Below are 27,963 nucleotides of genomic sequence, written 5' to 3'. Positions count from 1 at the left end.
TTTAAACTGTTTGCAGATTTAATCTCAATACAAAGTTACTTGCTCTTAGATTTTTTTTCTCCCCACAGTCGGAATACCCCAGATTACGCAATGTGTCATTTCATAAAGTTGAAAATCCTCCAGACCGGGGAAAGTAGTTTACCAAGAGGCGAAGCTCGTTTCAATTTCGTTTCCCCTGTGTGTTGGCATTGGGGGAAATGCCCACCCCTTTCATGATTTGATCAGTCAATCCCATCTGCATTAAGAGAAAAGGTGGGTCCATGTATCCCGCCCGCTAATAAGGAAATAAAGTAATAATAATATAAAGTTTATCGGAGACGAGAGCAGACACGTCCTGGGACAGGGATATAAGATTGAACACTATTGGTAGACCATGTATATCGCGGTGGTCGTGATTCTAATACTATTCTGCAACAATTCAGTACGAAGTGGTAAGTATTATGACTATTATTATACCGGTTCTCTGGTCTCTGAAGTCAAGGGTTAATCTCAGGTGGGGGTGTCTGCTACTGTACACTTGAGCGAGGCGCTCTAGTAAAAACTCTATATACATTGCATGTAAAAATAATGTGATATTGTTACAATTGTAAATTGCCCTGGATAAGGTTAACATATAACCTATAATACTAGTAGTGGTGTTCCTGTTGTGGGATTGCATGTTTGTTTTATTAGCCTATACCAATGTCTCGCAGTTGGGAACATTAGTCCCATAATACAACTGATGGAAACAAGTACAGTTATCATGCACATAATTCAGAATAATATATCAGTTACCAGATCGACTACGGAGCCCGTCTGTAAATGCACAGTTTTGGAAAGTTTAGGACTGTGACTCCTATCTGAATGCGTCTGAGTTGTAGAGAAGAAAATAAAATAAGAAGACAATAGGATAGGAAGAATAGGAAGACAATGGCACTGAATGCGCCACCTCCCTGAGCTTGTGTGCGCTAACGGGTTTGATCGCCTGTCTGCTGACTGTCTCATTATCTGACGCCTTGCAGCTGCTTGAGAAATCCTTGTGTAAAGCTTGGCACAGCTGAGCGCAGTTACTGAATTGTATCCGGGTAGTGTGTGGATTAATTTGCATGTTTGTGCAGCGCAGATGTCCGCAGTTCTACGCTGCTGCACCAATGGGGTCGGCGGAATTGTGCAAATCTGCACAGAACTGCGGACATCTGCGCAACAAGAAGGCGACCTTTAATAACAAGTCACACCATGCATTCCGGCAAAGCTCACAAGTAATGCAGTTTCATACTCGTTTAATGTTTTTCTTCTATGGAAACAAACGAACATAGCACTGACATTTCCAGTTTCCAACTTTATTACATTTGAGTCCAATTTGTTTATATAAGTATATAGGCCTATTGAAAATCCATAGTTTTCTTTTATTTTTATTATTTCATGATGTATAACATAACCACATTTCCTAAGAATAAAGTGTTCCTAAGTCTGGAACTAAATATTGATTCCTACATAAATGTTCACCCTTATACTGCTTTGTTCTGACAGTGATAGAAAACCCCATATTAAAGCCCTGTGGCCAGTTAAGCACTGCACAACCTCACTCAGATAAAGCAGATGATCCCTTAACTAGAGGTATTGACTTATATGTGCTATGGCCCTTTTAGACAGCACCCTCACACACTTTAGGGGAAACATAACTAACTAACAGAAATCCAATACCATTTCCATACCCAGCCACAGTCAAGACAAGCACCTCTACTGTAATGAGTCACAACTTAGTCACGGGCACACAGACCCAGACTATGCCTAGATACTAGCTCAACTGAGCTCCTTATTGGCGTATTAAGACCACTGGTCGATTGGGTGCGACCTGTACACTCCCCAAGGCCTCCAGGAGTGGACCTGTGTTCTGATCTGTGTGTGGGTTCTGTTGGGTTTCAGATGTCCTGTGCGATGAGGCTGTGGAGATACAGGGGGGCACAGTGGAGTTCCTGGGGGGCCGGGCGGTGGGCAGCGTGCTCCAGTACGTGTGTCCCCCAAACTCCAGGGCACAGCCGGTGTCTTGGAGGGTTTGTCAGAGCAGCGGGAGCTGGAGCCCCCTGAGATACCCCAGGATGGCTTCCTGTGTGCGTGAGTATGGAGAGGTGCCTAGAGACACGCACAGAAACACACACTTACACACACACACACACACAAACACACACACAAACACAGAGATAGAGATACAGACACAGACACACAAACACACTCACACACACACACACACAGATACAGACACAGACACACAAACGCACATTCACACACAGGGACGCAGAGATGCGCACAAACAGGCACAAAGACACAAAGGGGCACACAGACATGGAGACAGACATGCAGGGACAGTTATCACACACTGTGACAAACAGACACAGGGACTTACACACACAGACGCACACAATTTAGACAGTCTGACAGATACACTAGCTAGATCCGCAGCAAGTTATCATATATCATATTCTGGTAGCTCAGTAAAACATGTACAAACAGTCTAGTGAGAGTTAGGCATATTGACATTCCTAAATAGTTCAACGTTGAGCTCTAAGATTTGAAAAAACTAGAAAACAGAAAAAAAAAACACTAATAATAATAGTATTAATAATTGTAATAATAATTTACTTAGTTGTGTATGGATACTGATCTCCTTTCCTGGTTTGGCTTCTCTGACAGCTTACCAGTGCAGCGGCCCGATCACCCTGGAGAATGGCTGGTTCTCCCCACGCAAGGCGCTATACAACATCGGAGACACAGTGCAGTTCCAGTGTCGGGGGGGGTTCATGCTCTTCGGTTCCCCCAACAGAACCTGCCTGCCCACCGGCAAATGGAGCGGCCAGACCACCGTCTGCGACACGGGGAGTGAGTCGCTGCCACTCTGTCTGGGGCTCTTTGAGCTAAACGTGTTGTTCTGGGCTGTTTTGTGTAATTTCAGCTTGTGGTTTTCAGCCCTGGACTGTTCTCCTGGCTTTTGATCCAGCTGAGCTCTCTGATTTGACTGAGAGTTTGATTGAGCTCATGATTTGGACTTTTGGACTATTCATATTTTCATAAAAAAAATTACTTTATAAATGGCTCACCTTGCAAAACACTGGATGAAGTTTTAAAAAAGTGTTGAGAAGCTCAAATTGGTGTAAACCCCCTATAGGAATGTATGGATATATATACAACAATTAAATCTGAAATTCTATTTTTCATTTCAATAATTCCTATTGGAAGTACATTGTTATACATTGCATCAACAGTTTAGTTTTTAATTTTAACAATTGTGTTTGATATCACCATATTTTTGATATCAAATATTATATTACTGATATAAAATATGGGACCTCAAATTTGAGGATTAAATTCAAAATGGCTTGCAATACTGTCTATACATATATAGCTGATTTAGCCTTTTGGGGGCAGGGAAAGACCCACTCCAGTACATTGTTAACACTGCGTCTCTGCTGGGGGGGTGGGGTTCTCCTTCACAGACTCCCTCTGCCGGAATCCTGGGGTCCCTCTGGGGGGTCAGAGGGTCGGCCAGCGTTTCGAGCAGGGCGATCGGGTGCGCTACACCTGCTACAGAGGCCTGGTTCTCAGGGGCTCTGCGTTTAGGACCTGCCTGGAAGATGGGAGCTGGTCGGGGCCGGAGCCGCTCTGCGAGGGTACTGTCTGAACGCACACTTAACTGCTCTAGTATTCTGGTCTAGTCTGCTCGCTCTGCTGTCTGTGATTGGGTGTGTCCTTTCGGTTGTTTCTTGTGTTCCAGAGCATGTTCGTTGTGTGTGAGGAGCTTTGACACTGTGCTTGAACCGCCACTCCCTCGAAAACAATGAGTGGCAGCTGAATAATGTTCACACACCTCTGTCTAAACTTGGTTCAATGAGCAGGAATCTTTACATTCTTTTATATATATATATATATATATATATATATATATATATATATATATATATATATATATATATATATATATATATATATATAATGTTTCCTCCAAGTTTGTTGAACACTGATTCAGCATATATATATATATATATATATATATATATATATATATATATATATATATATATATATATATGCTGAATCAGTGTTCAACAAACTTGGAGGAAACATTATAGATAATCAAGTAGAGTTTCTTGAACGACTAAAGTAACTATACCAAACGCCAAATAACAGTTTTAATCAAAGTTGTGAATGCCTTCAACCACAACTGTTTGTATGGATGTTATGTTATGTATGTATGTATGAACACTGTTGATGAAACCGTCTTGAAGTCAGTTGGAGAGAGTATATAAAAGCAAGACAGAAATAACACTGCTGTGTCACTTAGTATATACTGTATGTATTAATGCCATTGTGATTTTTATTGTTGTTCTTGTTTTCCACAGGCCAATACTCCTACGACGAGCCAGAGACTCTGACCAAGCACCTGGCTTTTTCTGAAGAAGTCCTGTTGCATCCAGATAAAGGTTGGTGCTGCTGACGATGTACACCAGTGGCTCCCATGGCCTGGTCCTGGATGTCTCCATGTTGTTGTCATCACCTTCCTGCCCTGACCCCATCTCCCCCGGGTTTATTATTATTTTGATTATTATTATTTATTTATTGGCAGACGCCCTTATCCAGGGTGACTTCCAAAACACTTTAAGAGTAAAAAAGGACTGACCAGGCTGAAATAAGACCATAAGACCAGGAGTTCAGTCAGGGGTGCCGATAAGAGCCTGGCTGCCATGAACACAGTAGAGTAGAGACAGGCCCAGGTTTAGGGTTGGGAAGCACTGATATATACACACACAAGTGGGCTGCGGTCTATTTGCAATAAGGAAGACATTTATATCTGTTAATTATTATCCTTCGTATTATTTTCTAATGCATAGTGCTGAGTTTGCTGATCTGGGATCTACTAATGTCTCACTGAGTTCTTTCTTTTTCTTGCTTGCTTGCTTTCTTTTTTGGTTTTGCTTTGTTGCTTTCCCACAGAGCTGCACATTTACTTTGTTGTAAAAGCTTCCAGCTCCGTGGGGACTGAAAATCTCCTGAAAGCCTTTGATTTTGTCCAAAATGTGTCAGGAAAGGTGAGAGGAACCTATGACTTTATCCTGCTTGTTTCACCCAGATGTCAGTCTTTCAATCAATCAATATGGATGTTTAGCTCTAGCCAGTATCACTGTATCAATGACAGTAGAAACAGCTGCAAGTATTTAAAACCCTCTACAGTGCCTGGAAGTGCAGACAGAGCTCTACTGGAACTAGGCTGCTCATACAAAGTATAGCTGAAAGGCACTGTTGTACATATGGCAGTGTTCATGCAGAAACCATGTTCAATAGTTTTGTCTGTCTTTATAGAGACTATAAGATCCTCTCCTTCTCCACTATTTCCCCATTGGAAGCGGTATAAGGGCCGGTCCATGTTTTAGTTTGGTTGGCCAGTCGATTCCCATGTGGGCCGGTCACCCCGTGCAGACACCCGGACCGCATATAGCCAACACCCCCCTACCAGATTGCACTTCTTCAGCACCCACAACCACACTTTGGCAACACACACCCCTCCGGACCACACTTTATTGGGACCCAGACTTCACCAGCCATCGCCCCCCTAGGTAAAAGTCCAGGGCCGTTTTTTGGTCCCTGTCCACCCCTGCATCCAGCCACTCCTGTTTTTTCCTGTCATTTCTCATGTGTAACACTAATAGTCAGAGCAGGTCCAATACTGTGTTGCAGTCTTGAGTGCGTCATTGTTTAAGGAAACATGGTCACCACATTTTCACTTATTCCAGCTCTGTTCAGCAGTAGGAATACAGTCTTTGTCATCATAGCTAATGAAGTTCATCAACTCCCCACTAGATGGAAACAGAGGCAAAGATTTTCTATAGTTTGGTGTTGCAGATTCTGAAAGCAAGACAATGGTGGGTTATTGCCCCTGTTGTATTTCCAGGTTAAAACAAGTTCTTATGTTACACAGCTAAGATTAAGGTCAGGGATTCAGCCACATAGTCAGTGCTTTCTGCTTAACTTGTATATCATCAGGGTAACAGCGTCTCTCTCCCAGTAAAATACACAGCCATGACAGGGAAGGAGGGTTAATTCCTGGGGAAAAAAGTATTGAATTTTATTTGAACACAGGTGTAACCCCCCCCATCATCTGTCCCCTCTTGCAGGTGATGGAGTTCTCTGGAAAAGTGAAGTGCAGTGTGGTTGCATTTGCCTCTTCAGCTCAAGAGCTGACCCCGCTCACTGCAGACGCCATGCCATTGGAGGAAGTGGGGAGCACTAACTATACAGGTCATTATGAATCTGCCTTGCTAGTAACAGAATACACACATGGAGTTTCAAACTAAAGTTCAGAAGGGAGGACAACCGCAATCTTGTGCCCAACTCCCGTCAACTCAAGCATAAGTATCTGGCAACAAACGCAATTACCCAGCATTCATTGCTTTGCCACAAACTCCGCCCCTGCAGCAGCTCATTGGCTCTTTCATCCCAGTGTTCCAATTACTTCAGGTCAGCATTCCCTCAGTCAAGTGATTTGAGGCCAGAATGAACTATTTACCCATTTCCAGAATGTGCTACAGCAGAAAACACAATTCAATATCAAAAAACACATTCATTCTAATAAGCACACAGGGCAAGACCAAGTAAAAACTTTGCCCGACGCAGAAATCACAATGTACAAACTTGTACCTGATCCTGTTTTGTTGGCTTCTGACAATACATGAACCACAATAGGACACAGGATTTGGTCTAGCCCAGGGATGGCAAACCTATGGCACGCAGAGCCGTAGTAATTGTCAATTGACTATCTGCCTTTTTTGTTTGTGCTGTTTTTTTGCCAGCCCGCCTGTCAATTGTCTAAACTGATTGGCACTTTAGGAATCCAGTCAGTGTATTTGGCAGTGACGGCACCGGCCCCATGTAATTGAGCAGCGCTAACGTCATTGTCTGAATATTCATGTTTTAGGTCGGGCTCTTGTGCGCAGATTTTCGCAGTTATGCGCAGAACTGCAGAATCCCCCGCCCCCATTGGTGGAGCAGCGCAGATCCGCGCAGAATTGCGAACATCTGCACTTCACGGACGTATGGAAGCCCATTTCTGCCACGAAAAAAAAAAAAATGCGCCCTTTTTTTTTCTTTTGGTCAATTTGCTAGCTCATAATTTCGATTTAGTATCTCGTTATTATGACTTATGCCCGCGTCCGGCCCCGGGCGCTTAAACGGCCGTTTCCACCGGCGGAGCGTCCGGACGCGCCTGTTCAGAGCCGGTTAACAGCGCCGTGACGTCCGTCCACTGAGGACACGAGTCTCTATCAGAGGAGCGAGTCTGACTGAGACACAGGAGGACAGCAGACACAGTGTGAAGATCTCATCTCAAGAGCCGAGCGATCACCAAGAAATGACAGCATGGAGTGAAATCCAGTACAGAGACAATGACTGATACAGTTCATACCAGTGCATTAAACACTGTGATTCACAGACTAGTGACAATAAACTGCAGGATAATAATGTATTAATATTGAATGACAGCTGTGTGTGTGAATGTGTGCAGGACAATCCAGACACAGTCAGTGTGAAGGAACACGATTCATTAACGTGTGCATTTACAAGTTAAATTAATGAGTAAATTAATACAGCAGATCTGGGTTTCCTCTAAAACATAAGGACTGGATTCATAAATGCGTCCATAAACGCCATGACTGAGACGCGCACTTTAGTTCATTAAAGCTGCTATATTGTATCTGGATGATTAATGTGAAACGTGTGGATTTTGTCTCAACTGTAACTTGCCCTGGTTAAGGATCTGATAAGTACATTATAAATAATACGGCAAAAAGTATCGTTTGCATTACAAATCTGTAGTAAGAGTAATAAGTGTGCGTTTAAAATACATATATATACCAGCACAAATGATGACGATATTAATATCAATACATATTCGCTATTTAGTATTATTGTCGCGCATGGAAACGTATTCTTATGGGAACATGCTTGTGTGAATATAATGTCGTCTCTACACGTCCAGCTCTTCTAGTATCTCTAACAGAAACGTGTATTTATTCGCTGTTTCCAGTCCTGTAAAGCACAAATAATAAAACAGACACACAGTCCTCTCTCGTCAGGTGAGTCGCAGTGTTTCTGTGTGTTTTTAACACGAACACAAATCAATAATATATATATTATTTATTATGTTTTTATTATTTCGTATTATGCTTAGTTAATTTGCATTTGAGACTATAACTCCAATAATTCAGCCATATATAACTAATCAGGACAATGTTCTTTTTAATTAATAGACTGTTTTATTTTATTACTTTGAATATATTTCCTTTCGTTACTTATTTGTTATTAAAGTCAGTGCATATGTGGATGCCCCATTATTATTGTTATTATTACTGATTTGTTACAGTTTGCCTGAATTCGATTAATGATCCACTGTAACTGGATAGCAATGCTCTTTGTTCACTGAACCGTAATTCTAATTAGGAGAAGCTGTGTAAAAGCCTTATTAGGTGCTTTATACTCGTTCGTTCTACTCCAGGGAATGATATTTATATATATTTTCAAAATAATAAAATAAATCCATAGATAAGAAATGACATCTGACCATCAGGAATCGAACACACAACTCCCGACTCAGAAGGGCGCGTCTTAACTACTCTGCTAGCTGACATATAGCCCTTACTTGAAACCTCACTACTCCTGTTGCAACCGCCTATTGGCGCATGCCCAGTCCCCGTAATAATAATGCCATAATTATGACATGCTAAATCGAAATTATGAGATAGCAAATTAACCACACACACAAAAAAAAGGGCGCATTATCTCCTGTATCAAATGGAGAAATGGCCAAAATCATTCATATGTAACACTCCCACAATTTAAACACTTCATAAGGTTGGCAAAAGAAATCAGTAAATTCTCAAAAATAAATAAAGTATGCCTTTGATTTGTAGAGTACATTTGTGCATACGCATAATCACGATAGAGTGATACCACGTATTTTTTTCTTGAAACAAGTGGCACCCAATGGCTATTAATCTACCAGTTTTAGTTATTTTACAAAATGTAAACGCAGTAGATATTAAGTAAATATACGCTGAAAACAACGAAGGTGCATTGGTAATGACTGAGTGCAAGTGCAAACGAAACAAAACAATATGAAGGGTTACTAATGCTGCCAAATTAACAAACTACTTCTTGTATGAAACGGCAGGGCAATGGGGGAATCTGTGGGACTTTGTTTTGGGGGGTAGATCGTGATTTTAATGCGTTTTTAAATGAATTTTAGCATTATAATCCTCAAACTTAATGCGTGATGAAATGTGATTCATGCATTTGACTGCACTGTAGCACTACTGCAACATTTACATTATGTATTCATTGTATGATGCACTTATTCTTTATTCTTTAATGTTGTGACATGCTTTGGCATGCTGTTCCATTATATACAATTAAGATTGATTTATTTAATCTGAATGAGGATTAAAGATTCTCATTATCCAAAATGAAAAGGGACATATTCCAAGCTAGTGAAGTACTATTACTATTCCTTTTTATATATGTAAACTGACAATAATCTGTGAGCAAAAATGTAACCTGCATATTTATAAAATTTATTTGGGAAGATTATGTGCCTCTCTTCATTCAGCTTCATACTCTGCGGCAGACTGCCATTAGCAATTAATAACTTAATTGCATCAACTAAATAAATATAAATATTGGTTAAAACAATGCCGTTTAGCCCCTGTATTAACTTTAATATCCCTAATTTGTCATTGGCACCCTTTGGCACTTAGCAAAGTATACAAAGCAGACTTTGGGCACTCCATTCAAAAAAGGTTTGCCATCCCTGGTCTAGCCCATCGAGTAGTTATTGTTAATATTGATTTTATTTGTTAACAAAAATATGTTCAATAGACTTTATGAAGCTTTCTCTTGCCCTTGGTTTGCTAGACCTCCTAAACCAGTCAGGAGTGAATACTGGGGAAGCTCTGAGGTTCGTCCTGCAGTCCATCCATCACAACGTGAAATCCACTGTGCCTCCCAAAAATATCATCATCATCCTCACTGACGGTACAGGGCACCCACACAAGCACAAGATTACACAAAACACATGGCCCAATGAAGAAAACAGTTTGACAATCTTGTCACATTTGTCTTATTTGTAAAAAACTAAATACGACCAAACCGCAACCTTGCATGATGTTGTCAGAATTAAATATGTTAGATAGATAGTCACCAGATCTAGAGATTGTATATCAAGTCTGTATGTCTAGTGACATACGTATAGTCCTTTCAGTGTGTGTTCTCAGTACTTAGAACAATTTTATTGTTTTAATGTCTGTTTATCAGGTAGTAATGTATCCAATTTAGAGGATCCATAGCACTCCGAACTGTTTTAGACTTTGCAAATCAATTTCAGGCAGACACAATATGGGGCCCAGTCCTTATTCCATTATCCGCAACATGACGGAGACCATTCCTGAGCCAGAGAAGAACCTGGGTGAGTTCACCATCTGAGCCACTGTTTGCTCCTTGTTGGACTAGTCTGCTAGTCTATTTCAAAATGCGTCCCATATGCTGAGCAGGCAGGTCCAGGGGTGATGAGACTTGCCCTGTGTCACAGACATCTTCACCATCGGGGTAGGCGGTGCGAGTAAAGAGGAGCTGGACCAGCTGGCCTCCCAGAGAGCAGAGCAGAGAGCCTTCTACTTGCCTGACTACACCAGCCTGGCCAACCTCTCCACTGAAGGTGAGTCTGATTGATCATCAGGGATTCTGAATGTAGGGTTTTACTTGCCTTAGCCTTACAATTTTACATGATTTAGAAAAAGCAATTGACCTGAAAGATTGACCCCTATTCATAACTAAACAGATCATACCTCATCCGCACCCATCTTCTGTTTTCTGTGGTTGTCTTCTATATACCATTAATGTAATTAAACCAGGGTCATCCAGCTAAAACAATAAGTAAATGTATGTTGTCAACAAGGAAACCTGATAGTGGCATCCCTTATGAAGAGCATATGAGCCTTCTTGGAATACAGCAAGCATCCACTATCACTTGTACTAATAGTTCTGATCAGTGTCTAAGTGCTGGACCAAATCAAAACTTTGATGTAGCTGCGAATTGCAAACCAGAGATGAGTTTCCTATCTGTGTAATTTATTGTTTCAAGCTGCTTTCTACTATTTAAAATGATAGGTTGCAAATGCAACCCTGGTTATCTGAAAAAGGAAGCACTGCCCAAGGGGGAGGGGTTTCTGGGCACTTCCGTAGGAACCCAATCGAAAACGTCACTCTATCAAAGGTGCAATTGGCCCCTGTGCATGTCACTCAAACAGGTCCATTCCCACTTACTGTTTAGTAAAAGAAGACATCTGCGCAGGTTCGTCCTCTTTTGCCGGGAGCTAGGACTCCGGTGGAAGTCGGAAGCACTGGCCAAGGTGGAGGGGTTACTGTATAACAAAACCGTCACAGGGGAGGAGGCAGCGAGCTGACAAGGGATCCTGCACTGAGGCGTACTGCTAGGAGGCCTCAGCAACACAACACCAGACAGGAGCTACAGAGGCCCCTTGGGGCCACATCTGGGATGCCCAGGAGCGAGGACCACAGTCATGCTAAACCAGTAACTTTCTGCAATCAGCATATACAAAGTGGGGCTACAGAGGTTAACTCTTATGCCCTCTGCTTACAATAGCAAGACCGGCTGCTCTACTAGTGCAGCTAGGAGCGAGGATGTATATCTATTTGCACTATATATGGTGCTGGCAATCAAGCAACTTGTGCGCTCTCTGTGCATTAAAGTTGCAGTGGCACAAGGTGCTAAACATCTGCCAGCAGTAGGGAGCTCTCGCCGACTGAATAGTGGCTACTACTGCATCTACCAGACCCCAAGCAATCAAATGCTCCAGAGCTGGAGTAGGCCCAGATTGGGGTGCCAAAGCGTGTCCTGCACCTGGGACAACAAGCCCGCTCTCACTGGGAGCTGCCAAGGCTCTCCGTTGAAGAGGGTGATCAGGTCTGCAAACCAGAACCAGGCCACTGTGGGGCTATCAGCAGAACAGTCGCTCATTCTCTCTCTTGACCGTCTCCAGGACCACCAGGAGAAGGGGGAATGGTGGGAACGCATAAAAGGAGACAGCGCAGCCACGCTTGAGGTAGCGAGTCGATCCCTAGAGTTCCTGAGTGGTCTTGGATGGAGAATCATAGTGGGCAGTGGGTGGACACTGCTGAGGCAAAGAGATCCACTTCTATTCTGCTGAACTGGCTCCACAGTTGTTGTAGCACAAGCGGGTGGAGGCGCCATTCCGAAACCGGGGGGCCTCCCCAAGAATGGAGGTCCGCTGCCGTGTTTGGATAGTTCGGGGAGGTGAACTGCTCTGATGGCGCGGAGCCATGGCTGTGCCCACAGAAGCAGATGGCATGCTAGACAGTACAGTCTGTGTGACCGGAGATCTCCTTGCCTGTTGATATTGGCAACCACCGCTGTGTTGTCCGTCCGAACCAGCACGTCTGTCCCGTAGGACTGGCAGGAAATGACACAGTCCGAGGCGCACTGCTTGTAACTCCAGGACATTGATATGGAGGGTGCGTGCGGGCTCCGCCCACCTGCCTTAGACACCATGTCCGTCGTAGACTGCTCACCAACCTTGTTTGCAGGCGTCTGTCATCATCACGAGTCGGTGGCAGACTAGTCCCAGTGGCACACTTAGGCACACTGTTAGGACAGGCCAAGTCACGTGACTCCGTGGATAGTGGGGTTAAGGAGACCAGCATGGCGATGGTGGAATTCACTTGGGAGCTGTAGTGCAGCGCAAGTCAGTGGAGGAGCACATCTCGCAGGCGAGATCTCTTACGACAGACTGAGACTTAGGTAGGGCCTTGGATTTTACTGCCACAGCTAGCGCTCCTGTTTTGGAGGAAAAAGCCCTGTGGACAAAAAACCAACACAGCAAGCAAATTGGATAATATATGGCACTATATTAACATGATTATTTTTTTGAATGCTCTATTTGTGAACCGAAACTGAATCCGAAAGTGCAGCCGGAGCTCCGGTGCACGGACAGATAGAACGAAAATTAGCTCTAAACATTATAAGTGAAGCCAGCCAGCCGAAATGTGCAGTTTTTAAGGTCTGATGCAACACACAGACACAGAAAGCTCACATTCTCGGGTTCAGCGAAATGGCAAAAGAGGACGAACCTGCGCAGACATCACCTTTTATCAAACAGGAAGTGGGAAGGGACCTGTTCTGAGTGACGAGTGCAGGGGCCAATGGCAGCTTTGATAGAGTGACATTTTCGATCGGGTTCCTACTGCAGTGCGCAGAAACCCCTCCCCCTTGGGCAGTACTCAAAATGTGATGGGGTACAGCTTTGTCAATGTTTTGAGATGGTCTACTCTGACATCTTTGCTACATTTCCTTCACTGCCATTACATATTTGTGCTGCCTCAAGGGGTGAATTGCATTCCAGATTAAAAATAAAGACTCTTGCTCTCCTTCTTTCACCACCCCCTTCTACATTTTTATTCTGGAACTCTTTTCCTTCCATGGTCAGAACCCCTAGAGAGCTGTGGGATCCGGGGGGGCCAGGTCCGCCGGGGCCATGGGAGGGTCTACAAGGGAATAAAGGCCAACGACAAGCAGTGGCCTTGGCAAGTTTTGCTGCGAATCCAGGTAATTAAAGCCCTCTGCTTTGGTAGAATTTTCATAGGTGCTTGTGAACCTTCCAAGCTGCTGATCTAGTTAAATGCAGAGTTAGATCCATACTTGTTAGCTGTTTTCCAGCTATCTGGAACCCCCTATATCCCCACTGTAATTATATTTAATTTACTTTAACCAAGAGGGGGGTTTGACTTAATGCACAGGGAGAAGATTCAGGCGGTGGATCAATCATTTCCAAACAGTGGATCCTCACCGCGGCTCATGTCTTGATTTGCTACAAGTCCAAGGAGGTGGTATGTGAGCCAAATGAAGTTGAAGTCTTTGCAGGTGAGTCTCTATCCAATTAACCTGGCAATCCACACTTTTTCACACCAGTTTAAAGTTGTCTCCTTCTATACCAGATCCTTTATACTGCTATCCCTCACTGTCCCAAACCTTGGTGGTATAGTGAGGGCCCAGCTAACACATTTAATTCCAACAACATTGTGTGAGGTTGTATGTTGGTTGTTTTTTGCTTCTGACAAATATGATATGAGAGAAATGTCACACAATGCATGAAGAAATGCATGTCTTTCCCTGTGTGTCTGTGTGAACAAGGTCACGGTCTTGCTGTGCTACGGTACTGTGCTATAGTTCAACCCTGATACCCAGAAGAACAAAGCCTAATAAGAATCAGTTTTCACCAGTAATTTGGGCTTGATACATCATACAACCCCCCCTTATATTAAACATTATGTATGCCTTCATTTTACCCCAGATTAACCATATATGGGTCTGTTAAGGTACAACGCTTCAGTTGAAGCAACCCTTCGGATCCCATTGAATCAGGCACCCCAGTCAGCGCTTCCAGCAACAGTGGAGACTTTTAGCAGGAGACGGGCCTGGGAAGGAAAGTCACAGACACCAAAGCCAGTTTGTTTCTCTTCAGTTTATTGAAAGTTTCACACGGTCTTTTATACATTTACAAGCAGTATTTCACAGGAGTTTCGGGGCCGTCCCGAACCTGGATGATATTTTCTTGGCATATGTTCCGGGGCAGTTCCAAGACACAGGAAACAATATTTAATAAGGTATTCTTTGTAATTAGTGCAGACATGGAAGCGCTGATATCAAGGACACAGTACACATTGTACTGAGAAAAACATGTTATAGGTAGTTTTGGTTCTTTACCCAAAGAACGGCCACATCAGCAGAAATTGTTTCCATCTGCCACGCAGATAAGTCTGAGAAGAGAAAACATAATACAAGCAAGTATTTAACTAGTAACTTACTGGAAAGTTTCTTATATTTTCTAACAATTATACAGTGGGTATATACAATACATAGGGGGCAATTTTACCCCAACCAGGTCTTCCTGAGCCGTTGACGGTGCAACAAAACACACTATACATTTCCATGCGGGAAAATGTATCAACGCAACTAACAGGGACTAATGTAATTAGTGCAGTATAAAAGACAATCTAACTGGAATCACATTTTTTGTTTTATTTTCTTCCATGAATGATTAACTCAGGGGCTGAGCCCCCCTGTTTACTGTTCAGCAGGGGCTGAAGCCCTTGAGCCCACATGTAGTTGGCGCCTATGTCTAGACCTAAGTATGTTTTTATTTAAGAAAGCAAGATATGTACCTTTATGTGCCTTCCTTTGTTCAGGGAATTATGGCCAGTTAGCCACTGTTTATAAGTTTATAACTTCATAATAAATAAAAATAAATGTTATGTTTTGCATGTTTTCTTTTTCCACTGTAACGAAATCGTACCGAACCGTGACTTAAAATCTTAGGTACGTACCGAACCGTGACTTTTGCGTACCGTTACACCCCTAGAGACCACTGATCTAGGCAGTACACACTACCATTCAAAATCTTGGGGTTACTTTGAACTTTCCTTGTTTTCGAAAGAAAAACTTGTTATTTTAATGTGCAAAAAAAATCAGATTGATCAGAAATACAGTGTAGACATTTGTGAAAAGAAGGCCGTCTGTCACAGCACAGCTGCTGCTGACGCACACTCATTAGGTGCTCATGTGCTGCAGCCATATTGTCCGCTGCCTCGCAAACAGCCTGCGATCTCACGACTGCAGGCAATGAGCACCGAGACAATTGTGATGTCAGCACCAGCTGTGCTTCAGCTATTTATTCTCTCTCCTTCCCTGGGTAGTAGATGTCCAATGCGGAGGATGATTGACCCGTGTGCCTTGCAACTGCCGGAGCACCATTTGTTTGTTGTTTTCAACCTTTTGTGCTTATTGTGATTTCCCCTTGTTGTTTATTTCTGGAACTGTATCTGAACGGAAGCCCTGTAATAAACCGGACAACGCCAGTAACCTGAAGACTCCTTGTGGGTTTTGTATCCGGCATCTACAACATTGTTAATGTTGTAAATGACTATTGTAGCTGGAAACAGCTGATTTGTAATGGAATATCTACATAGGCGTACAGAGGCCCATTATCAGCAACCATCAGTCCTGTGTTCCAATGGCACCTTGTGTTTGCTAATCCAAGTTTATGTAAGGGAGGATTTTGTGCAGTCACTAATGGCCAGTTCCACCCCAACAATAAGCTAAATAGAACTACAAAATAAACTACAAAACTACAGAATGAAAACTTTTCAAACTACAAAGTTTTTTTAGATAATTCTTTATCTGAGACACAGTACACATCATGCAGCTGGATTAGTGTGTAACATAAAAGGGTATATATATTCAGTAATATATTATAACAGTGACACAGTAGCATGACCACAGTAGAACAAAAAAAAACAGAAAATATATAAATGAGTCCATTTGAAACAATGTACAATTCGCTATACACACAATACATTCATATGTATTTTAAAATCTAATTCTTAGTTTCCATTCAAACTCATGTATGTACCAGTTTTATTCACTGAACACCGTGACTAATCAATACTACCTCAGCACTTTAAAAGTAATCTGTTGCATCCACTAAAAAACCTTGAGCAATAAACCTAGATCTACTGTTTCACATGTTACTAAGCTGTACAGATAATTGAAAAGAAATAACCGTTGCAAAATAATAAGTATTTTCATTATATAACTCAAACGATCACAATATTGCCGTTTAGCCATTATACAAAACAGTAAAAGATTGTTTTACTTGTTCACAGTACTCTCTTAGACTTATACAATCGTTTTTAACCAGAAAATACTTGTGCATAACTTTCAGTTTTAAACGCAATTTCTACTCTTAATGCAACATGCGATTGTAAACAACACGAACGCTTTTTTTTTTTTTTTAAACTAGGGCTTCCTACCAAAAACAGCTTCCCAAACTCGTGTACATATAATTAACATATTATGTAAATTGAGCATTCAGAAAACAATTACAAAAGGTATTGAAACAGAGACATACCTGAGACACTGCGCACAACATGCAGCCCGATCAGTGTGTAATAAAAGGACCCCAACAGCGACCATAATGAAAGAGGTCCCCAGAATAGGATTAGGGCTCCCCAACTGACTGCTTTACCAAAATTATCACTACAAGAGAAATAAAAATAACTGCTGCATTATATAAATGTTACATAAACAACAATTAAAGGGCTAACTGATCATTAGAAAACCCTTTTGCATTTATGCTAGTACAGCTGAAAACTGTTGTGTTGATTAAAGAAGCAATAAAACTGGCCGCCTTTAGACTAGTTGAGTATTGTGGGTTCGATTACAGGCTCAAAATGGCAAGAAACAAAGAGCTTTCTTCTGAAACTCATCAGTATATTCTTGTTCTGAGAAATCAATCAATCAATCAATCAATCCATTTTTATTTGTATAGCGCCCTTTGCAGGATAGCCACAGAGTGAGTGCTTTACAGACTGATAAACATACAACAAAATTCATTAATACAATAAAGTAAAATAAATATAGACCTGTAAATATTTTACGTGATCTAAAATAAAGTAAGTGAACATTTAAGTAAATAAACCATTTAGGCACGGAGGAGAGAAAAACCAAAAACTATGGATGGCATAGTAGGTCCACGGCTTAGGGCCTAGGCCTAATGGTTGCCTCCCCTCCAGGCAGTATAGTTAGTACAGCAGCAAGGAGATCAGAAAGTTCTTTAGCGGTGCTGCTGGCTGTGCTCTTCCCTCTGGAGGAGGCCTCTTGCCGGCCATCGGGGGTGGGGGGGGTTGGACCATCAACAGACTTTGGGTGGCGATGGCTCGTCACACCTTGGGTGTGGATGCCCCGTTGACCATCCGTGATGGGGTGCCTCAGAGGAGGGTTGTGCCAAGTTAGACTTCCATGGTGGGGGGACGAGGTGCCTCAGAAGGGGCTGTTGCTGGAAGCCAAAAGACAGTTGTGCTCAGATACTGCTCATGCAGTGCAGGACATTTCCAAAGACAGTTGGGGCCCTATAACTGAATGCTCTACCAGCTGCGGTTTTCTCGTGTATTTTAGGGATTACTAAGTAACCGGCCTCCTGTGATCTCAATGGCTGACCTGGAGTGTATTCCATAAGAAGATCTTTTAAGTAGGGAGGTGCCAGTCCCTTTAGTGCTTTAAATGTTAATACTGGAGTGATGTGATCATGTTTTTTGTTTTTGTTAGGATTCTTGCAGCAGCATTTTGGACTAACTGAAGTGCAGAAATAGCTCTGTTTGTGCCGCCTGAGAGAATGGCATTACAGTAATCCAATCTAGATGTAACAAATGCGTGAATCAATTTCTCAGTGTCCTGTAATGAGAGGAATTGTCTTAGTCTAGCAATGTTTCTAAGCTGGAGGAAGGAGGATCTCGACACATTCTGAATGGATAGATTATGATCACAGATGACACCCAGGTTTCGTCTCCTTAGGGGAGAAATTAAAGTTATCATTACTCAATTTTGTCAGTGCATGATGAACTGTTCGATTTTTGTCTCCTAAAATTAGGACTTCTCTTTTGTCAGAATTTAGCATTAGAAAAGTTTTTGTCATCCATGTTTAAATCTCAGACAGACAGCAAATTTGTTTTTCTATGGTATTGTCAGGATTTACAGATATAATTGTGTGTCGTCTGCGTAACTGTGAAAGTTAATATTATGTCGTCGTATGATATCACCTAAATGGAGCATGTACAATGAAAAAGTATAGGTCCGAGGACTGAGCCCTGTGGGACTGCGTACTTAACCTCAGTTACATTTGAGTGGTTCTCGTTAATCTGTACATATTGGAGTCTGTTTGACAGGGATAGTCAATTATTTTTTGTCAGGGTCCACATTTCTTGTTCAAGGTATAGTCAAGGTCCAGACTCCTTTCCAACACACACACACAATTCTGTGAATTAGTAATATACCCCGTTGCTTACATTTAGTACATTAATTCGACAAAGTACAAAAATAAAACGTTTAAATAGATGTAAATATAAGTATTAAAGAGCTTTCAGACCACTTTTAATTGTTGTAATTTGTTAAAGATTATTGTAGGCATATAGATAAACATAATAGAAACGTTCAAGCATTTTGTCTTATTAGATTCAAGTCATTACGACTTCCCTTTATCATGGTACACTGTTCAAAATTAATGTTGCAAAATGAGGGCAAAGATGATTGAGTAATTCAGGGCGGGGGGTCTGGTGGTCCTCCCCAGAAGATTTGGACAATTGGAGACCTGAAATGTGTGATTCTGAGTCATTTCGAAGTCGAAAAATAGCTCAAAACCTTCATGAAATCTATGAAATCAGGCAGATCTGGACTCAAACATAGCTTTGCTTCACAACTACACATCACCAGCGAAAAATCACACATCAGCAGAGATTATTCATGCAAACTAATCGCGGTTTCTTGTGCTTGTCAATCACAGATCTATTTAGGTGGAGCTCTGTAATTAAAACTGGTGAGGATGCACAATTTTCTATTTGTGCGCTGCTAAATACGCGTCTGCATTGGAAATCAGCTGTTTCCACCCGTGACGTAGGAGTTCCTAGGTGAACACAAGCTATGGCACCATGACCCCCCAGACCCCTCCCTGGTCATGTGGATGCACTTTCATATTTTGGACGTGAGATTGAAATATGTCCACAAGTCAAATGGTCCGCAGTTTAGCTGTTTATTAATAGAAATCAGGAACACAAACTGAATAGCTGTATTTTTGACGAGTACAAAGCCGCTCTTGCCCAGTCCAGACCGTGTAGAGACGCCGAACAGGGACTCTGCACACAATATTTTTAACAGGGCCGTTTCTGTACTATGGCCGGAATGGAAGCCTGATTGATGATCAGTTAAAAAAGCTTGCAGTTGGTTTGCAACTACTTTCTCTAGAACCTTAGAAAGGAAGGGAAGGTTAGAGTAGGTCAATAGTGTTTTAGTAGGTTAGGGTCGGCACTGGATTTCTTAAGAAGTGGTTTAATTACAGCTATTTTAAATGATTTCGGAACAGATCCTGAGGATAAAGAGACATTAATAATATTGTGTATTCTGTGAATAATTAATAATTGTTTTAGCAGTTTGGTGGGTATAGGGTCTAGTGCGCAGGTTGTTGTTTTCATTTTAGTAATTAAGGAGACCAATCCCTGGTGATTTACTGCATTAAATGAGTCCAAGGTAGGCAGGGGCTGAGAAGGACTGCATGTGTCAGCTATAGTATCTGTGTATGTTTCCTGTTCTATCTGTTTTCTAATGCTGTTAACTTTGCTATTGAAATGATCCATGAAGTCACTACAGTGAAATTGGGGGGATATCCTCTGAAGGTTTTACCTGCTGGTTAGTAAGTGTCGCTATTGTATTAAAAAGAAAACGCGGGTTATTCTTATGCGTCTCTATTAAATTGGAGTAGTAGGCAGACCTAGCAGAGGACAGGGATGCTTGTATCTTATTATACTGTCACTCCATGCCATGTGGAAGACCTCTAGTTTTGTTTCTCTCCATTTACGCTCACATCTACGGTATTCTGTTTTAAGTGAGCGATTGTGTTCGTCAAACCATGGCGAGTGTTTCATTGGTTTAATTTGTCGTGTCCTTAATGGAGCTACTGTATCTAAAGCAGTGCTTAGTGTATTATTGAAATTGTTTAATAATTCCTCTATAGATCCTGTTTTGATAAAGCTAGCATTTGGCAACAGGGTAGTGAATTTATGAATAGCAGTGGGATTTAGGCAGCGAGTTTCTATTTTCCTCTCCTGTGTGTCTGTTGCTTCTCCAGGTAGCTCAAATGTAATAAGGCAGTGGTCAGAAATCGTCTGGTTTAGTGGTGATATTATTAGGTTGTGAATCTCTACCCCAGGGTAATAACTAGATCTACTGTGTGATTGTGATGATGTGCGGGTCCTGACAAATGAAGGCTATTCCATGCGAGAAATGTATGTATGTATGTTTTCATGGAAAACAAGGAAATTTCTAAGTGACCCCAAACTTTTGAACGGTATAGTATGTTGAAAAGATTATTTGTTTTAATTTGACTTCAGCTGTTTATTCTGTGTATTTTTAGTATTTTGTCATTTGTGAATATTGTTTCTCATCAATTAAGCTACAGATGTCAATCTCTATCACTGTTTCAGAATAGGACTGCCCCCTGGAATCCACAAGCCTCTGATTTCTGCAACATCGGTTTGTTCTGTGTTCATTTTATTGATGTAGCTAGCAGGTGGAACACTGTACTAAGTGGCGGATCATCAGCCTCCTGTGCCCGTGGGTCAAAACATGTATTTGTGCCCCCTACCTCCTTCTCATAACAATATGTAAAATCACAGAAAATTCCAATAGGACATAGCTATTGTTGGGAATGTTGTTATACGAAGGGATCCTGAGATCCATGATGGCTCAACTGGAGTAGATCTACCGGCAGAAACAAATCAGTGGAAGCAGGGACAGGTGAATGTGGGTATACACGGTGGGCATCCAGAGAGCAACAGTTCACCATTACAGTTTACATGGTTCTGCCAATAATATGCTTATTGTAGTAACAAAGCTCCTATCTTGAGATCCCCATGCTTGGCATCTCCAACTTGGCACCCCCCCTCCCACCTCAGCCCAGGGGCAAAGACAACCTCTGCCCCACCCCCTCTCCATACATCTGACTGTACTTCAGGATCTCGTGTTGGATCCAGTGCTCCAGTGTGTTTTTCATTCACTTAATTTGCTGCATCTCCAATGTCTGGGTTTGTCTTTTTACCTGTCTTCTAGGTATCGCAGACAGAAGCCAAATTGGAAAGCCCCTGGAAGTGGAGAAGGTGTTTGTGCACGAAGAGTACAGAAACAATGGAACCTTTTACTATGACATTGGGCTCCTGAAGCTCAAAAGGGAGATCCAATTTGATGGCAGACATAGGTACAGCGGTGATCAGCTTTTCCTTTCCAAACTCAACTGTATGTGGTGTCCCTTTGCAATGACCTAGAGATGCCCCAGATGTTTGCGGATCTCCCTGTCATAATAACCTATCTAATCTCCTTTACATTAGCAAGGGTCTTTATCCTTCTGGTTAGTCCTCTACTGTAGCTCCCTAGTACCAGGGCTGGAGACCCCTGCTGTACTGAATCTCTCCTGGCAACATGTGTAGCAGTTTACATTGAGTTACCCTCTGTTTCCTTGTGTCTGTAGGCCTGTGTGTCTGCCCTGCACTGCCCCGCTCTCTCGGGTCCTCTCTCTCCCTGATTTGGACTGGCACGTACAGTGTGAATTTCAAGGTATAAGAAAAAACTTGAATTGATTAATTGAGTCACAGAAATATATGTCTTATATGGTTTTTTAAACATACTTTTGTGTAAGTTTGTTGCAAATATTAATATTACTGATTTTCCTTTGAAGAATGAGACATAATGATCTATTGACACTCTTGTGGCAAGTCCTGAAGTGGAACAAAATGTTAGACCTAGAAGCCACAGTGCTGGTGGGTGACTATGATGGAGTGACAGAAACATGGCTTACAGAAAATGGTGGGGATGAATACAAGTTAAAAGGATTAGGAGAGTTTATGAGAGACAGGCAAAATTGAAGAGGTGTTGGGGTAGCATTATATATCAGAAATGACATTGAGGCAGAAGAACTCAAATTAGATCCCACTAACGAAAGAGAATCTTTGTGGGTTACATCAGGACACACAGGAGGATTAGCGGTAGGAGTGTGTTACAGGCCACCCAATTCAGATATTCAGAAATATGCTGCATTGTACAGTGTAATCAGGACTGCATGTAGCAAGGATGTGGTGTTATAATGGGGGATTTCAATTTCACAAACATAGAATGTGAAAGCCCAGTTGGGACTACAGAAGCAGAAATAGAAATGGTTAAGATGGTAAATGACTGCTTTCTAACTCAATTTGTCCGGGAACCAACCTTGAAAAAGCACATATAAAAATGTATAGGGATAGAGAATAAAGAAAATGCAAAGAAAATATAAAACTGCAAAGAGATGTTAAGAGATAGCAGGAAAGCAAAAAATGAACTAGAAAGAAACATAGCTCTTGGAGCTAAATCTAATGCAAAGCTTTTTTCAATACTATAACAGCAAAAGGTAAAGGTAAAATAAAGGAGGAAGTGAAACAGATAAAGTGCAAAAATTGAAGTATATTAGAAAATGAACAAGATGTGGCAAATGTTCTGAATGAGTATTTCACAGAGGTGTTTACAAAAGAAAAAACAGATGACATGCCAGAGGTTAACAATCAGTCCAGTCAAACCCTAAGAGAGATCAGGATAAATGAGGAGGAGGCACTAAAGGGACTAGCAGAATTAAAAACAAACAAATCACCTGGACCAGATGGGATATTTCCAACAGTACTTAAAGAAATGAGGGACATTATTTATAAGCCAATTACTCAAATATTCCAAATGACACTTAGAACAGGGGATGTGCCAACTGACTGGAAGACAGCAAATGTCACACCAATCCACAAGAAAGGGGACAAATCATGTATTTGAGTTTTTTGAACATGCAACTGCAGCTGTAGATCATGTGAAAGCATATGATATGATATACTTAGATTTTCAAAAAGCTTTTGATAAGATTCCACACCAAAGACTGATCCTCAGATTGGAAGCTGTAGGCATTCAGGGTAATGGAAGTAGATGGATTATGAACTGGTTGATGTCTAGGAAATGGAGGGTGTCGATTAGAGGAGTTGCTTCTAACTGGAGTGAGGTTGTTAGTGGAGTTCCACAGGGATCAATAATAACATTCAGTTGTGGGCCGACACCTGGCAGATGAAATTCAATGTGGACAAGTGCAAGGTAATACATGCAGGTAACAAAAATGTCCACTATAATTACATTATGGGAGGAATAAAACTAGATGAAGTAACGCATGAGAAAGTGAGTCCACATAGACTCCTAGGTCTTTCTCCATCCAAGCAATGTGGGGAAGCAATAAAAAAGGCAAACAAAATGTTAGGGTATTTTGTCAAAAGTGTAGAATTTAAAACAAGGGCAGTAATGTTCAGAATGTACACTAGTTAGACCTCATGTGGATACTGTGTACAGTTCTGGGCACCACACTTCAAGAAAGAAGGGCAGCACTGTGGAGTAGTGGTTAGGGCTCTGGACTCATAACTGGAAGGTTCAAATCCCGGGTGGGGCAGTGCTGTTGTACCCTTTGAGCAAGGTACTTCACTTCCAGTAAAAATGCCCAGCTGTATAAATGGGTATAAATGTATGTCGCCCTGGATAAGATCCTTGGATCACTCAGTTATTTAATGGACACCAAACGAGCACAATGGGTCGAATGGCCTCCTCTTGTTTGTAAACTTTCTTATGTTATTGTGTCATACAGATCTGCTTTTGACGGGTCATGGTGGAGAAGACTACAGACCTGTCAACGGGATTATCACAGGATGGGGAAAGACCAAGAATTACCAAGGAACTTTGGCTAAAAACCTACATTATGGAAGCATCTCTATCCAGGTGAGCGGATGACAATAGAGACCACAGCAGTTGCAATGTCATAATACTTACATTGGGCTGGATATTATAACTACTGCCGTCAAAAGTTTACAGTCTTTACGCAGTTTAATCAATCAATATCTCAAGCCTGAATCAGAATTCAACTAAATCTAAAAAGACACAATTGAGAATTAGGTCTAGTTTAATGAACAAGATGTATTTAACTAAATACACTAATCTGTCAACTATCACAGGGACAGAGAAAGGGCAAATACAAAGACAGGTAATTTAATGATGTTTAAAATACCGTTAAACCCACACCCAAGTCAAAAGGTACATACTTATTAAACGCGTTTACATTTGACTAATACATTACTAACCCTGGCCAATACTGTAAATCACAGAATAAAATAACTACTTCTGATTGCTTTGTTTTCAGCAACGGGAGGAGTGTTCCAAAGTGAGAATACCCATCCCGTTCACTGCAGAGAAGTTCTGTGCTAAGGGAGACAATGTGGATGCTTGTGCAGGTGAGGTTTATATGACGTTCTGTATTTTCTCTTGCTTTCCAATACAGGAAAGGTTCTGTAGTGGTAGGACAAGGTAGTTGCAATGGTAATCACATTCATTGGGGACTGACGAGAGCACAGGTGCCTTTGTTCCTAAATTAAGTAAAATTTTTCTGTTACACTTTACATTAAGTGGGGAGTTTTTTGATTATGTACCTATAACTGTACATTTACAGTGTACTTACATAGTTGCAATATAGGTAATGTGTGACTGCTTATATTGTTCAATTTTTATACATCTGTATTAGTAGACATAAGTACACATCATCTGCAATGTAACTGTGTGTACCTACACTGTACCTACACTAAGTATATAAGAGGAATTACTTGTGTTACGTCCTCAAGGACCAAAGGAAAGGATCCAAGTGCAAGGCTTAGAGTTGAAGCAGATAATCCGATAAGGGCAAACGATAGAGAGTAAACAGGGACAGTCCAGGTCAATCGATCAAGCGAACAGGCTAGTGGGGAGATCCAAAAAGGGGTAAATGAGAGAGGGAAGCAAGAGGTCAATATACACGGTAAAGCAATCAAGAAACAATGCTCAGAATTGATCCAGGAGAGAATGCAAGACTTCACAATTATGCTGGGAAACAGAGGGGTTTAAATACTATGTAGGGGAGAGGGTTTGAACTAGGTGAAGGAGTGATTAGCCAATGGTAAAAGAGGAAGACAGAACAGGTGCACCTGGAAGGAAAGAATGTGGAGAAACTGGTTGCACTGGATAGAGGAAATGATAAGCACTAGATTAGTATTTGGGAGAGGGAGACCTCTGGTGGTGAACTAAGGTAGGAGCAGGGGAGACCGTGACAACTTGGTACTTAGACCCCCAAATTACCTATTTTGCGAAGAGAACCCTTAACTGGATCCCATGATCGTTTGCAGGTCAAATGATCCACCTACAGTGCTTTATTTAAGCCAACTAAGGAAAAACACATCATGCTTATTATCTCTAAATCACAAGGATCCAGAGATTTTCAAGCTGTTTTCTTGTGATTGTGAGCTACATTAAGTTGGCATCTGAAGAAAAGGAGTAATGATTGTTTTTGCTTGTGTGTCTTGATGTTTTTGAATTCTCCAAATCCTGACAATAAAGACACAAGATACCAGACCAGTGTTAATAAGAATCCCACAGGTTTAGATACTGCTGACACACAAACATCCTGAGGTCCTGAGATAGATTATCTTGTATTATCAAATGTATGTATTGTAGCATTTGTGCTAGCCAGCTGGATTCACCTGTTACAAAAGCAACAAATAACAGAAGGTGAGTCGAGGTTCCAAGTATCAGCTTTTATTTGCAGACAGACTTCACAGGAACAACGCTGAACCTAGTCTCTCTCCCAAACCAGAGAACCCCTACATATCTCCCAAATTATGGTGCCCACGCTTCTCCTGCACGGGGCTAATCAGGGCTGGCCATAGCTCAGTTCCCTACAGTGTGGCCATGCAGATGTGGTTTCTTACAGTGGAAATATATTTTTCTTTTGGTATAGATACTGTAATTGTATTCACTAAATGTTTCCCAATTGCTCTGCTACTTGGAACAGGTGATTCCGGGGGTCCATTTGTCATTAAGAAGAACGGACGATGGATTCAGGTACAGTAGAGTCTGAGAAACACAAATAGTTCAGTTTCAATTGTTGTTGTCATCGACAATTGAATTGTTAGAGAAGTTTGCTGGAGAGCATCAAGCCAGATTTCCTGGACTTGTATTTTACACAGAAATTAGATTAAAGCCTATTCATTAAAGCACATTCCAACATTATGTAGAAATTAACCGACCGACGCTGCAAGCTAAAATAAATGGGTCAGATGATCGAATGTAGACATTAGCTACTCACGTCTCTCAAGCTACAGCGCACAATACCTGCTTGCTGTCAATGTCACCACTGCAAATCTCGGCCTAATTCCAGTCTGAGTTCACTGACTGAGTCAATTTCTGAATGTGCTGCTGCAGATCGGCATCGTCAGCTATGGTCAGGAAAAGTGTGCTGCCGAAAGCATGGGATTCTATGCCAGCGTCCCCAGAATGATGCAGTGGATCCGAGGGAAAGTAGGGGAAGACATCTAGTTCGCCTCAATCACTTCTACAAGAGACCGGCTGATCACAACAGTGGCTTCTACAGACCCCATTTCCTCCTCTCACTGCTGTAATATTCTTGGTTATCAATGTTAAAACTGTTAAATTAGCTACACAGATATTTTTGTACTTTGGGAATCTCATGCTTCACCAGAAAACAACACCATAGCACACCTAGAACTGATTTGATGACTGCTTTCTTCAGGAAGATGAATCGGACAGAAATGCAGCTGCCTGCTGGGGTTGATACATTTCCAACTCCTTCTGTTCACATAAACACACGGCACCTTGCAATGCACCCCTGTCCTGTTGAAATAATCCAATGCCAGACACGAGTGTTGACTGCAGTTATTGCTCTGATATTGTTTCATATTTGAATAATCAAACTTCTGTTGGGTTGTAGGAGCCAGCGCTTCCACTCATTATAAACCTCTTTCAGCTCCAATACAGAGTGCTGTAACCACAATAAACAGACTGAAACCCATAAGCAATGTTTTAATTAATATGAAGAAAGTAGAGTTAATACAAAAATGTACAAATGTATGTTACTTGTTTATTATTTATATTTGTGGATCTGGAAAAAAAAGCAACTACAGCCCTGATGAGGACACAATTTGTATAGAAATTAATCTGCATACACCCATATCACACAAATAAAGACAGCAAAACTATTAAAAAACTAATGAATCAAATCTGAATGGAAACATGTATGCATTTATATATGCTACTATACAACTGAAACGCTGTAAATATGTAATAAAATACTTAAAAAGTGGTTTATGTAGAAACGGAACTAAAAAGTGCATAAGCCCCATGCAGCCAGAAGTGTATAATAAAAATAATATAAAACACAGAAA

At 41.5% G+C, this 27,963-nt stretch overlaps 1 protein-coding gene across 1 annotated transcript; it reads left to right on the top strand.

Annotated features, from left to right (window-relative positions):
- Window positions 1-135: 135 nt before the first annotated feature.
- Window positions 136-27,963, top strand: LOC136767758 (complement factor B). Its single transcript, XM_066721742.1, has 18 exons — window positions 136-431; window positions 1,906-2,094; window positions 2,671-2,856; window positions 3,471-3,644; window positions 4,374-4,454; window positions 4,966-5,060; window positions 6,144-6,267; window positions 9,934-10,053; window positions 10,403-10,483; window positions 10,607-10,732; window positions 13,542-13,660; window positions 13,852-13,975; window positions 21,767-21,911; window positions 22,182-22,267; window positions 24,348-24,478; window positions 24,897-24,987; window positions 26,574-26,623; window positions 26,984-27,963. Exons 1-18 carry the CDS (start codon window positions 374-376, stop codon window positions 27,095-27,097), a joined length of 2,094 nt encoding a protein of 697 aa, XP_066577839.1. The 5' UTR covers window positions 136-373; the 3' UTR covers window positions 27,098-27,963.

Source organism: Amia ocellicauda, chromosome 14 (genome assembly GCF_036373705.1).
Source record: "Amia ocellicauda isolate fAmiCal2 chromosome 14, fAmiCal2.hap1, whole genome shotgun sequence".
Lineage (NCBI taxonomy): Eukaryota > Metazoa > Chordata > Actinopteri > Amiiformes > Amiidae > Amia > Amia ocellicauda.
The sequence above is the reverse complement of the archived record's forward strand: the minus strand, read 5'-3'. Positions and strand labels throughout refer to the sequence as shown.